Source organism: Lynx rufus, unplaced genomic scaffold, assembly GCF_022079265.1.
Source record: "Lynx rufus isolate CCGP_SWC_20201006 ecotype Redwood Valley unplaced genomic scaffold, mLynRuf1.p SCAF_9, whole genome shotgun sequence".
NCBI lineage: Eukaryota > Metazoa > Chordata > Mammalia > Carnivora > Felidae > Lynx > Lynx rufus.
The window spans coordinates 28,931,649-28,943,942 of NW_025814897.1; the positions used below are offsets into that span (position 1 = coordinate 28,931,649).

General features: G+C 42.8%; 1 protein-coding gene across 4 annotated transcripts in view; it reads left to right on the plus strand.

Moving 5' to 3' along the window:
* The window catches only part of NTM (neurotrimin), a 396,476-nt gene that overhangs the window by 289,262 nt on the left and 94,920 nt on the right, over positions 1 to 12,294 (plus strand). For all 4 annotated transcript variants that reach the window (XM_047071627.1, XM_047071628.1, XM_047071629.1 and 1 more), the window contains exon 3: positions 550 to 675. In XM_047071627.1, coding sequence (XP_046927583.1) covers positions 550 to 675 — 126 coding nt within the window. The remainder of the gene's footprint in view (positions 1 to 549; positions 676 to 12,294) is intronic.

A 12,294-nucleotide genomic window follows, 5' to 3' on the forward strand; every position in this document is an offset into this window, starting at 1 on the left:
AAGAAGGACATAGAGTGTCGGGGATAACAAGGAGGGTAAGGAAAGGTGAGATCATAGGTAGCATAGATAGATGCTTGATTCTGAACTGCCTAGTATGCTGGCATAAAGAAGATTGTGTATTTTCAGGTAGGCAATACGGAGCAACTGGAGGTGTTTAGGCAGAGATGTGGTACAATCAGAACTGCATTATATAAAGAGGACTCTGAATGCGGTGTGGAGAATGACTGGTGAATGTGTGTCGGAGGTGGGTGGGGGTGAGAGTGGAGAAGGAAGCGGGTGGAGGCTAGGAGAACAGTTATTGCAGTATTGCAGTGGAATCCATTCCCATTCAGACTCCCTGACTCTGTGTTTAAATGGGAAGAAATAAAAGCTAAATTCAAGGTAAGATAATTCTTTCATGTTTAAGGTAATTCCTCTAATTTTTAATCATTTACTCCTATAGTCCCAATATTTCAGCCCCTGGGCTGTGCTGCCAACTATCATTATAAGACAACAAAGAAATGTTTCAGCAAGATTTTTATTTCCCTCTTATCTTTTTTGTCTCTACAGTATCTCCCAAAATTGTAGAGATTTCTTCAGATATCTCCATTAATGAAGGGAATAATATCAGCCTCACCTGCATAGCAACGGGTAGACCAGAGCCTACGGTTACCTGGAGACACATCTCCCCAAAAGGTAAGAGAAGAAATGGAAGAATTGTTGGCCATGGCTAGGAGGTCATGGCACTGGTGGCTTTATCCAAATGGCCCTACATTTTTGGTATCCTGATAATAGTATACTCATGGCTCTGAAGGGAATTTTGGTGATCTCTACAAGACAGGAATATGTCCTGTAAGATTTCAGAAATCAAATCTGAGCATTTCTCGAATGCTGGGGAGATTAATTCCAATTCTTTCTGGGTGCAATAGTGGTAACCTGTTCTGGGTGAACTTTATTGGTCTTGTTTGATGACGGAACAATCATCATTGGTGGCATTGTCCAGATGGTTGTTCTAAGATACTAAAAACACAACACATAAGGATTTAAAAAAACTTTGAATGGGCATAGTCCTAAAAGGAAAATGTCCAAGTCTGACTCCTCAGCATTGACACATATCTGGTCCCTAGTCCATGAGCTGTTTTGTGGTTTTGTTGTTGTTGTTACTCAGATTAATCTTAGATAACAAATATAGCTCAAGATGTGACTAAATTGCAAAATTTACCTTGTCTAAATGTCTAGGTGTTTTGTAGACCAGACTGAGTGTTGTTTTGTGCTTTCATGGATTAAACATTAAACCTTTAGAATTTAAGGGGAGATGCCATTTATCATTAAGGTAGCTTTTATGCAAGATGCATTAAATTATTTCATTTGTTTTTAAATATGTACTGAGTGCTTATAATAGCCCAGGCACTCTGCTGAGCACTGGGGATATAGCAATAAAGCAAAACATTTCAGTTTTTGTTCTCATGAGCTTCCATTCTCAGGAGACAAGTGACAAAAAAAATGAATCTACAATGTAACAAGTGGTGATAAGAATAAGAAAATAGAGCAGTATACATTGACAGAAGAACCAGAGGTTCGGTTGGAGAAGGCTTTTGAAAAGGTGATATTTGAGCAGATATGTGAATAAAGATGCTTCATTTCAGTGCTTATTGCTGGCTAATGTGAGCTATGTTTAAGTAAGTGTGTATGTGTGTGTGCCTATGCATGCATGTATGCATGAAGTTATGTGTATGGCTGAGTACTACAGGTTCAAGGATTCTAAAGGAATCATCATAGTGGATATCTCCTTGGTGTTGCAGGTTGGGACCCCCGAAAGTAGACCCTGACAATGTGATTGGCATGCAAGAAGTTTATTTGAGGCTCTCTTGGGATCAACTTCTATGAAGGGGTAGGGAAGGAAGCAGGGCTGGGCTGAGGGAGAAGCTGAGTTGCCTGAAGACCAGTGGAACATCTCAGCTGACCCTGTGGAGAATTCTGAGGCCAGTGTTACCCTTTAGCAATGCTTTGTTGAGATGGGGGTGACCTTTTATACCAGCAGAACAGCCTTGGAATTTGGGCTATCCCCTGAAGAGTTGTGACCTTGGAATAGGCGTCTCTCTTTACACTAGATAGTCTGCATAAGGGGCTGCACCAGAGAGCTGCCCACCAGCAACACATCTGTCCCTGGGGGCAGACATCCTCTCTTCCTGAAGATGGCAGAACATTTGGACATTTAAATGAAATCAGTGTAGGACTATGAGTGGGCCCTCATATCGAATTCCTCTCACAGAAAGAGACAGACTTGCCCTGCTGGAGATTCTCAGAGAAGTCATGAAATTTTCAGTGTGTTAGGCCTGAATTGCTGGGAGCAATCCCATGCAACCATTTCTGACTCTACCACTGTGAGCAAATGGATCTGAGACAGTACTCACATGTCCGCAGTTCTCTCGATTTGGAATGGCCTTACAAATGGACTGGCCCAAAAGCTGGGAGGAGACTTCTACTGTGCATGAGATCATCAGTGAGAGAACGTGGCTCTAGGGCACCTCTGAGGCAGGGTCTATCAAAATGGACAGACTTTCCAAGTTCACAGTGCACGCCATTCATCACTGCTTAATGCTTGTCCCCAGTGCTATTGGACGCCAGGGCGCTCTGTGCTTTTAAAATCTGTGGAACATTCATCATCCTGGGTAGACTCACTTTACCTTATGTAGAGAGGCACTGGACCCCTCCTTCTTTCAGGTCTCCCTCTGTCTCCTGTCTGGTATCTTCTCTGATTTCCTCTCCCAGCTTTTCAGCTCTTTGTCCTTTTGTAAGTACTCCTCCTGATATTTCTCCTCTGTACATCTTCTCCTTCTATCTTGCCCTTTCATGCTTTCTCTTTTTATTGTTTACTTTCTCTTTCTTTCTCAGTCTCCTAAACATCTGTGCATTAATTTCAATTCTCCCTCCATTTTTTTTTCCCTCTCTCTCTTTTCCTGACAATTACTTCTGTCTTTCTTCTGGCATTGGAGCCCCCTCTTTCTTTTATCTTGCTGAAGTTCACACTGGCACACCTTAGAGTCTTTTTACCCCTTTTGTGGCCATTAAGCAGACTCATTGCCTCAGGGGACTTTACCTGAGCCTGTGCCAGATGCTTCCATTTTACTGTTTTGGCTGCTATGGAAACAGAAGATGGATCAAGGAGTGAGGAGAAGGATAATCTGAATCTACCTGTGGATCAGAGTAATTTAGATGAACAGCCTTTTCCAGATCCCTGGTCCAGATTAGCTATCGCAGATTCAAACTGATGAGACATGCCAAGCAGTAACTAATCACCTCAGAACTCACCAGGGTGCCGTTTTCCCAGTGACTGATTATTTGGAGATCAGAGGTGTCAGTGGACTGCTGCCAGATCTGAACCGAAGCTGGAGACCCTTAGCAGTAAGACCTTCATCTTTCCCCCCTAAATATTTCCAAAAGGGTACTTATTTTAAATAAGTTGGGACAGGCTTGGGGTTCCTTGGTGAAAAAAAAAAAAGATATGCCACATCTTAGCAAAGCCTCCAAAGGCAGAGAGCTCTTGTCATCTTTTGTTCTACTTTGTGTGGGTAGATCATGTTTCAGTCTGGACAGTTCTCACACACATACCCATAAAATCCCTGAATGGATAGCTGATGGAGGCTAAGCACATTGGCAACCCTGATGGCTTCACTGCATTTTCTCCCTCGAGACTGATGTGTTTGTTTTGTACATTTCTGAAAACTCCTAGTTTCTTCCATCATAACTCATATGGTGCTGCTTGCAATAAACTTCTACAAACCTCTTTAGAATGTGTATCCCAGGCTTGACCCCTTTTTACATGGAGAAGGAGAACAGGAACGTTAACCACCATTTTAGTAATGGCTCATGCATTTTGGTACACAGACACAGGAGTGATCATCTGATCAGAAGCAGAATGGAGGGGCCTTGTGCATGAAATTATCTGCCTAGCAGTTTACATCAGATGGATAAAATGCCACTTTTCCATATCCAAGATGTAGAGGAAGGTGAGGCCTCCCAAGACACACCTCTGTGCTGCCATTGATCATGGGAAGTAATTGTCTCTTGTTACTGGAAATATGTCTTCTAGTTCTCCTCATGAACTTACCACTCCCAAGAGTTCAAGAAGAAAGTGCACAAGCTTTGTAAAGATACCTGCCCTCCTTCTGCACACCTGTTTTGGAGTGTACATGTTTTGCTAACACCTGTATGGGCCTTGGTCTTTTCAGAAGGAAGAGCCCTCCTCTCTCTGTCTCAAGGAAATTCTATTTGGATGGGCACAAATGTTTTATTGGCCTCTTACAAATTCTGTGTAAATGCTAGCATCCTACTCCAAGGGCCCAAATACCATCAGTGGCCCCCGTCTCGTATGGGCACATTCTCCATTAATGGCTCTGTGCCTTGTCTTTTGTCCCCATCTAGGCATGCAATAATTTATTTTTGCAAAGCCTTAAGCTTTAGTCTTTCTATGTAAAAAAGAATACCTTTAAGGTTCTCTGTTACTCTGATTCTTCCATGTGTCCTAAAATTTTTATGTCTCCAGTTGCTGTTGGATTGTAGAAGCTTTAGAGAGAAAGGTGAGATTCCTATATTGCCACATCCCCAGGAGCCCAACATGGAACTCAGGTGAAGATTTGAGTTAGATCACTGACATGCAGATTCTACTATACCTACGGAATCAAGGATCATTGAGCATCCTAATGGAGCATCCCTTTTCAGTGTGCCTACCTCCACTTCTCTCCCATCAAACAAAATACTGAAAATAAAAACCTTACCAAGGCTACTGAAAGAATAGTTTGTACTCAGATGTCAGTTGGGGGCTCAGAAAGGTCCAGTGAGCTGTTTACAGAGATGTCCTGATTTCTGATTCATGAATTCTTTGAGACCTATGTCTCTTTGAGGGCCCACATCTCACTTTGTTTCTTGACCTTCTAGCACAATGTCCATCACCTAGAAAGCATTCAAGAAATATTTGTTGATTCTGTGAACAAGCACTTACTTTCATCAGTGCCCCAGAGAGACATGCTTGTTCTCCCATGTCAAAGACTTCATCCTGATCCTTGAGGAACTCCACTTTGATGTTGCTGTTGAGACCTGAGTGTTTCCTGCTGAAGCTCTGTTGGGGAATCTCCAGGACATTTTTTCTGGTCTTCACAGGATTGTCAAGCTTTTCCAAAGTTCTCCTACTGGGAGACCTGCTGTGGCTGGTCTTAACTTCTCCTTGAAGGAGAGACTCCTTTTCATGTACTCTTGAAAAAGTTGAGAAGACTCACAAGTGACTTTGAAACTGGATCCTCTAGTGAGCTCTCTTCTACCCTCATCACTGCCTCACTGCTGTCACTCTCCTGATGCATGTGTTACTCTCATATGTTCTTCATCTGGCCTCTCTGAGTCTCTTGGTCCTTTTGGTGTCTTACTCTTCCCAACCATAATTGTGCCTAAACCCTCAATGGCTCCCAACAGTTTCATAAAATAATCCTGGATGTTTCCAGGGAAAGTTACTTCAACTGTATATGGAAATTTGTTTCTCCTCATAGGTTAAAAAAACAAAAATTCAAAGAAAGAAATCAGTGTGAAAAAGAGAAATAACAGTTTAAAAATTCTCCCTGTCCCTGACACTATGATAGTTGAAGTGGGAAATAGATTGGTTTTTCTTAGGGCCATATAAAGACTCTGGGGGCAAAATTAAGAGCAGGGCCATACATCTTTTGGGCTCCAAACCTAGCCTCTGTTATGGAACACTTACCTTTCAATGTGCAGTGTGAGCAGTGGACAAATACCTGTGGGACTAAGAAACCTTCCTCTGCCAAATCTCTTCCCTTCCCACCTCAGGTCTCTTTCTCTACTTGAAGAGGTCCAGGGGCACCTGGTTTTTCCAGACCTTGTTTCTCATAGCTTTGAAAGGCACCAAAAACCTCACCAAGTTGTTGAGGACAAAGTGACCCTTGGATGGAAGCTTTTCTTCTCCTTGTCAATGCCCTGAGTCCTTCCCTCCCCCACCCCCACCACACCCACCTACTATCCCATTTGTCAGTACTGACAGGTCTTCCTCCCCAGCCAAGCAGGACACTGAAGCACTAATTGGCACTGGAGGTATCACAGCTTGAGTTCAACCAGAGCTGGCAGGCGCCATGACTCCAGTGACAGCTCTGTGAAAAAGTGTCAGGAGCAAAGCTGTGGCATGCCATCGGCTGACTGCAGCACCCTGGCACTAATGAGCAGCCTGTCAGCACCAGCATCAGGGGCCCCATGTGGCACAGAGATCATTAGGATGGCAGATGAGAAAAAAACTTCTCCAGCAAAGAAGAGCCAGGATTGGAAGGGAAGGAGGACAAAATGGAACTAAAGACCTCTCCTTACCCACAGGTGGTTATCACCCAGCAGGAAAGGACCAAACACACACACACACACACACACACACACACACACACACAACATTTTTATAAAAGATCTCTATGCCAACTCTGGACAACCCTTGGAGTCTCATTTTGGTTGAGTTGCCCTGTAATTAATTGATATAGGCCACACATCTCTTCTGCAGTAAGCCAAGGGGGAGCTCAGTGACTAAATTAACTCTCCAGCCATGGTCGCCCATACTATGAAACCAGGAAGTAGTGTAAGTTCCAAAGAAAGAGGGACCTGAGGAAAAAAGAAAGCATTGATATCAGTGGGTTGCTTTTTTTCTTTTTTCTTTTTTGGCTACTTTTCAGGGCAGACTCCCTGCCCAGGGAACCTGCTGAGCTGCCAACTGCCTGCCTGTCTTCCACTGGAGTATGATAATCTAAGAGACACAATTAAGAGAAGTAGTTTTGTTTTGTTTTGTTTTGTTTTGTTTTGTTTTGTTTTCCTTTGTTATTTCATCCCAGAGGTGGGTTTGGGAAATGGCCAGTATGTCTGCTTTGTTTTTCTACTTCCTGAGGGCAGGTGTGAATTCTCTAGCTCCATTCTTCTGCTTCATGCTTTATGAAGAGTTTGGCCTCTCTCTGAGTTTTGGTTACCTCTAATGGTTCCATTTCCTCATGGGTGGAGGTGACCTGACACAAGGTGGCCATCTGTCTGAAAGAAATGGGCCTTTAGAGCAGGTCCAACTACATTTGAAATTGCTTCCATTACTTACCAGCTGGGTCCCATTGGGGTAGTGATAAATCTTTCTGAAGATGTGTTTATGTATTAATTTTGTTCTTGCTTCTTGGTGTGGCACCAAGAATTTTCATTATTTGTTTCTGGACCCCAGTTGCCCCACACGCTGCAGTTACACTAACAACTGGACATTTACCTTTGGTGTCCTTACCTTTGCACTCACCAGCTGGTCTCCCTTGATCATGTCCTTGCACCTTTTGGACAGAGTTCTATTCTTTCTTTAAGACCATGGTCAAATGCTACCAGTCACCTCTGGTGGCTTTCTTCAGGCAAAGTGAGTCACCCCTTTTTGTGAGATCCCATAGCATTTTGCACACATTCCTAATGATGGCAATTCTTACAGTGACTTGTATGCTCAAAAGGCCCTCCTTATGTCCAAAGGACAGTTATTATGCTGTTTTATTTTATCCTCAGTGCCTAGCACAGCACCAGATGTTTGCAGGTTCTGTAAGTGATTGTTGAACAAAGAGGTATCCAATCTATAGATAGATATAGTATTTTTCGTCCCCCTCTTTTTAAATTTAGTCTTCCTGATGCATAATTTAAAACAAAAGTCACTTTAGTGAGTAAAGGGTAAGATACAGGAACTTCATCTCTTCACATCATTCTTTACTGTCTATCATGTTTCCCAAACCAGTCCAAAGAATTTGTAAGAAAATGTTCTCCCACTGGTCTGCTCCCAGAACCAGCCCTAACACTCTTCATATGCAAAACAGAGATAATAAAGCCTTCCTAACATGGATGCCTTGAGGATTAAATGTGGTCATCAGTGCCACGGACCTGGCCCCAAAATGACGCATAGTATGTGGCCAACAATGTGAGCTTCCATAGCCCCAGCCAGCATCTTGCTTTCCCTGCCACTCAGGAGACAAGAGCAAAAGGGGAGGAAATTAAAATTCTTTTCTCTGAAAGGGTTGAATCCTTACAAAAGCTGAAGCTCAGTCAATTGCCAGAAAGGATAGACATTCAAAGGTGCTTAATCAGCACCTCTCTCACCCCCCCCCATTTTCTAATTAACGTAGGTGCTTGATTAAAATTCCCAGAGTACCCCCAAGTAGCTATCCCAGGAGAACTAAGTAATTGCTATTGCAAAAGATATTACAGTGGTCATTGATGGTGGAAAAAAAAATAATTGCATCATAATTGAAAGTGGCAGATCTCCTGTCCAGCGTAGCAGCAGAGCATACGGTATTAGGCCCAACCTATACAGAGAAAGCCATTTATTATGATAAAGATAAACCAGTGGCACAACTTCAAGTCTGGGGCAAAGTGATCCAGAAACTCGTTAAGCAAATGGTTTAAACACAGACAAGCAGACCAAGGTGGGAAGGAAGAAAGCTGAGGAAGACATTTACAGATGACTCTTTAACTCCGTAATTCTCTTTAGCCATAAAATTACAGCTGGATAGATACAGTTAGGGTAAAATTTACCAATGTCAATAAGCATTTTTGTAAGTTTAAAATTTATGATCTGGTTTGAAGCAATATTATAGCTGTGCAACTTCCTACTTCAAAGAAGAGGAGAATCATAAAAAGACTAGTGGGGAAATTAATGAGTTCAATGTGCCTGGATTGAGAACATATGAAATCAAGCCTCAGCCTAGAAACCAAGGGCAGAAGTGCATACCACAGACACTGTTTGTGGTTTTACTCAATTATTTTAAAGCCCTTGAAAAATGTTCTAGAATCAGACGTCGGCTGAATTCAGTCATTGCTAACAGCATCCTTCCCAAAACTCTCCTAAGTCAGGCTATTTATGCTGGTACTTGGTGACCGTTACTATGCAGAATTGTTTTGATAGAACAAAAAAGGAAACATAAAAGCAAGAATATTGTATCATCTTCCCCACAGATGCTAACCAGCCCTAGCTAGTTAGATGCAAAGGGCTTCTTAAAATGGGAGCCCCTCCAGGCCAGAAGACCACATTTCTGATGAGTATCTGTAGCAGGCAGCTCTCCTTGGCATCCAAGAAGGTCTCAGCAGGCCTCCCCATCCACCACAAACACAGTGACCTTCTGGCTATCACACCCCTGGAGATCACTTAAGGCTTTGGAGTTCCATGTCTAGCATCCACCAAGCTTGGATAAAGTTTTCCATGCCAGCTTGGAGAAAGCTTTTCATTCCAAATGTCCTTGCCACAAGCAGTGTGAAGCATGTTCCAGATTAGGCTGCTTTATCAGTGAGAGAGGGAGGCTTAGAGAGGTAAGGCTAATGGGTCAAGGTCACACAGCTCCACAAATATGCAATGGCCAAAGTAAAACTCAAATCCAAGTCTTTTTGACTCCAAGGTCCATATTCTTGAAGTGTATTGATTTCCTGCCGGGTTTCTGACCCATTGCTTCTTCTGGATCTTCTGGGACATGTATACTTTCTGGTTTCAGACCTCCTGCCAGCCCAGGGCTCTGCTCCTTGGGTCATCCACTTCTTTACAGCCTTCTTGTAAACTCACCCATACTCTTGTTCAGACACTGTACTCCATTTGGGGCACTGTGCTTGGCCTTGACATTCCATCCTCTCCAATGATCTGTGGCTCCATGCAGTGGATCTTTGCATGAATACCTCTGAGCAAAGGACAGAGCCCCAGCATGGAGAGTTGACCTCACCTCAGTTCTCCAGTGAGTTTTCTTCCTCCCACTGAGTCAGCCTTTCTGAGGTTTATGCTCTCTCACCTTTCCCCCTCCACCTGGACCGGGACTCATGGCAGTGATGTGGCTGTTCTCTGACTTGATTTATTTTTTCTTCATGTTAAATACTAACATTCACTCACACAATGGTATGTCTTTGGCTTTGATTGTTATTATTAGGTTGTTTTACACTTTAACAGCTTTAGATATGAAAAGAAATTGCTGGATTCCTGTGTATGTTTTTCATTATCTGACTCCATTCAGTTTCCCTTATGTGTCCTTGTAGTATTTGGCATATTTTATCTTCTCAGTGGTGTAAAATGCTTTTTACTACCGGAGCCAGGACAGTTGTGAAGTAATGAACAGAATACCAATTTAGTTCCTTTCAGATCAAGGAGACCAGGTTTCTCCGTGGCTGGACTCCCCAGGTTCCCCGAGTACTACCGCACACTCAGGCTGGTCATCACCTTTGAATTTGGGATGATGAAGAAGTAATTCTTCCTGCCGTAGGAGGATCATCTTACCTGCTGCTCCCCAGCAGTGATAGATTCTTCTGACACCTTCCCCTTACCCTGAAAAACAAATCCCTCTTCTCTCTTCTAATGGAGAGTTAAAAGGAATGACTTTGGACTTTATCTTTCCTCCATAAGGGATTCAGAACTCCTGTTTTTTAACTGTCCTGCACTCAGGAGGCCTCGTGTTCCTTCTCTGATTTCTTGCATCACTGCTTTGCACTCTATTGAATGGTTCACTGGGGTCACTGTGGTTGAAGATATTTGGCCAGTCATCTGCATGATAAAGAAAGACAACAGGCTTTCTCCCATCATTGATTTATTTATGCTGTCACATACCATCCCAGAAAAGAATTTCATCAGAGAAGGTGACATGGATTCCCCACCTCCCCCAGGAAAATTCCTTGGAAAAATGGCTTTGATTGTTCATGAATTACTCAACAATTTCTTGGTAAGCACCTCTCTCTGCTAGGCCACTGTCCTAGGCAGTGGAGACGCATGAATGAACAAAGCAGATAAAATCCTGGCCTCATATAGCTCATATTTTAGTGGAAGAGACAGAAAATAACCTGATGGATACAAAAACTTTGTAATGTATTATATGTAATTACTGTGGAAAAATGATCATAATAAAATTCAAAGAGATGATCAGCATATGTTTGGGGGTTGCAATATTTTTTTAAACAAAATCTCCTTTAATTCTCAATGTTACTAATGTTTCAAATTTAGTGTACTAAGTAAATACTAGTTTTGCTATTTTTATGTCCATAATTCACTTATAATCAACATTAAGATTCATAATGTTGTGGCAAAAAATGTTTACATCCTCCAGGAAAATCACATTTTTGTCATTAATTATTAAGATTGCTTTGCATGGTTTAAGCTTACATGGGTGTTATAATGTTAACTAGAGTAGACAGGGATGGAGTCATTAGGAAGGCGGCCCAAGAAAGTTGGGGGAGGACACTAGGATGACTCCAGCAAGAGCGTTGCTGGCAGGGCTTGCAGTAAATACAAAGGCCCTGCGTCAGTACACAGCTGCCACATTCAGGGTCATCAAGGAGGCTGTGGAGATACCAGAAATTATGTAATACCTAACTTCCTCTCAATAGACTATAAGTTTCACGAGGGGAAGGAACATGCTCTTTCTTGCTTACTGCTATGTGCACCAATGCTTAGCATGTATCTGTCAAATTACAGACATTCAATAAGTATTTCTTCAATGAATTAGTGAGTAACGTCAGCGTGAGCAAGCATTCTGGAAAGAGACAAGGTTCGAATCAGAAATTATGGTCCCTTGGGCTGTCTGGGTGGTTCAGTCAGTTAAGTTTCTGATTCTTGATTTTGGCTCAGGTCATGATCCCAGGGTCCTGGGATTGAGCCCTATGTTGAGCCTAGAGTTCAGCTCTATGCTGGGTGTGGAGCCTGCTTAAGATTCTCTCTCTGCCCCTTCTGCCCCTTCCCCATTGGTGTGCACATGCATGAGTGCTCTCAAAAAAGAGACAGAGAGAAATTGTGAATTGTGGTTTTTTTCATTAGTTATTGAAGGTATTGGAAAATAACATAGGCAAATGACAGTGATAGAATGTGGTTAAAGGGAAGGTCCATGGAGAAGAGGGATCCATGTAGCTGACGGTGCAGGTGTCTGACAAATCATCAAAGGGAATGTTAAAGTCACCCCAGAGGGGCGCCTGGGTGGCGCAGTCGGTTAAGCGTCCGACTTCAGCCAGGTCACGATCTCGCGGTCCGTGAGTTCGAGCCCCGCATCGGGCTCTGGGCTGATGGCTCAGAACCTGGAGCCTGTTTCCAATTCTGTGTCTCCCTCTCTCTGCCCCTCCCCCGTTCATGCTCTGTCTCTCTCTGTCCTAAAAATAAATAAACGTTGAAAAAAAAATTAAAAAAAAAAAAAAGAAAATAAAGTCACCCCAGATAATGGCTGAAGTTAGTGACAAGTAGGGCTGTGAGCCACATGTGAAAGTCCTCAAAGAATCACGAGGAATTCAGGGTATCAGTCATTGGAAGCGAGAACAGGTAGA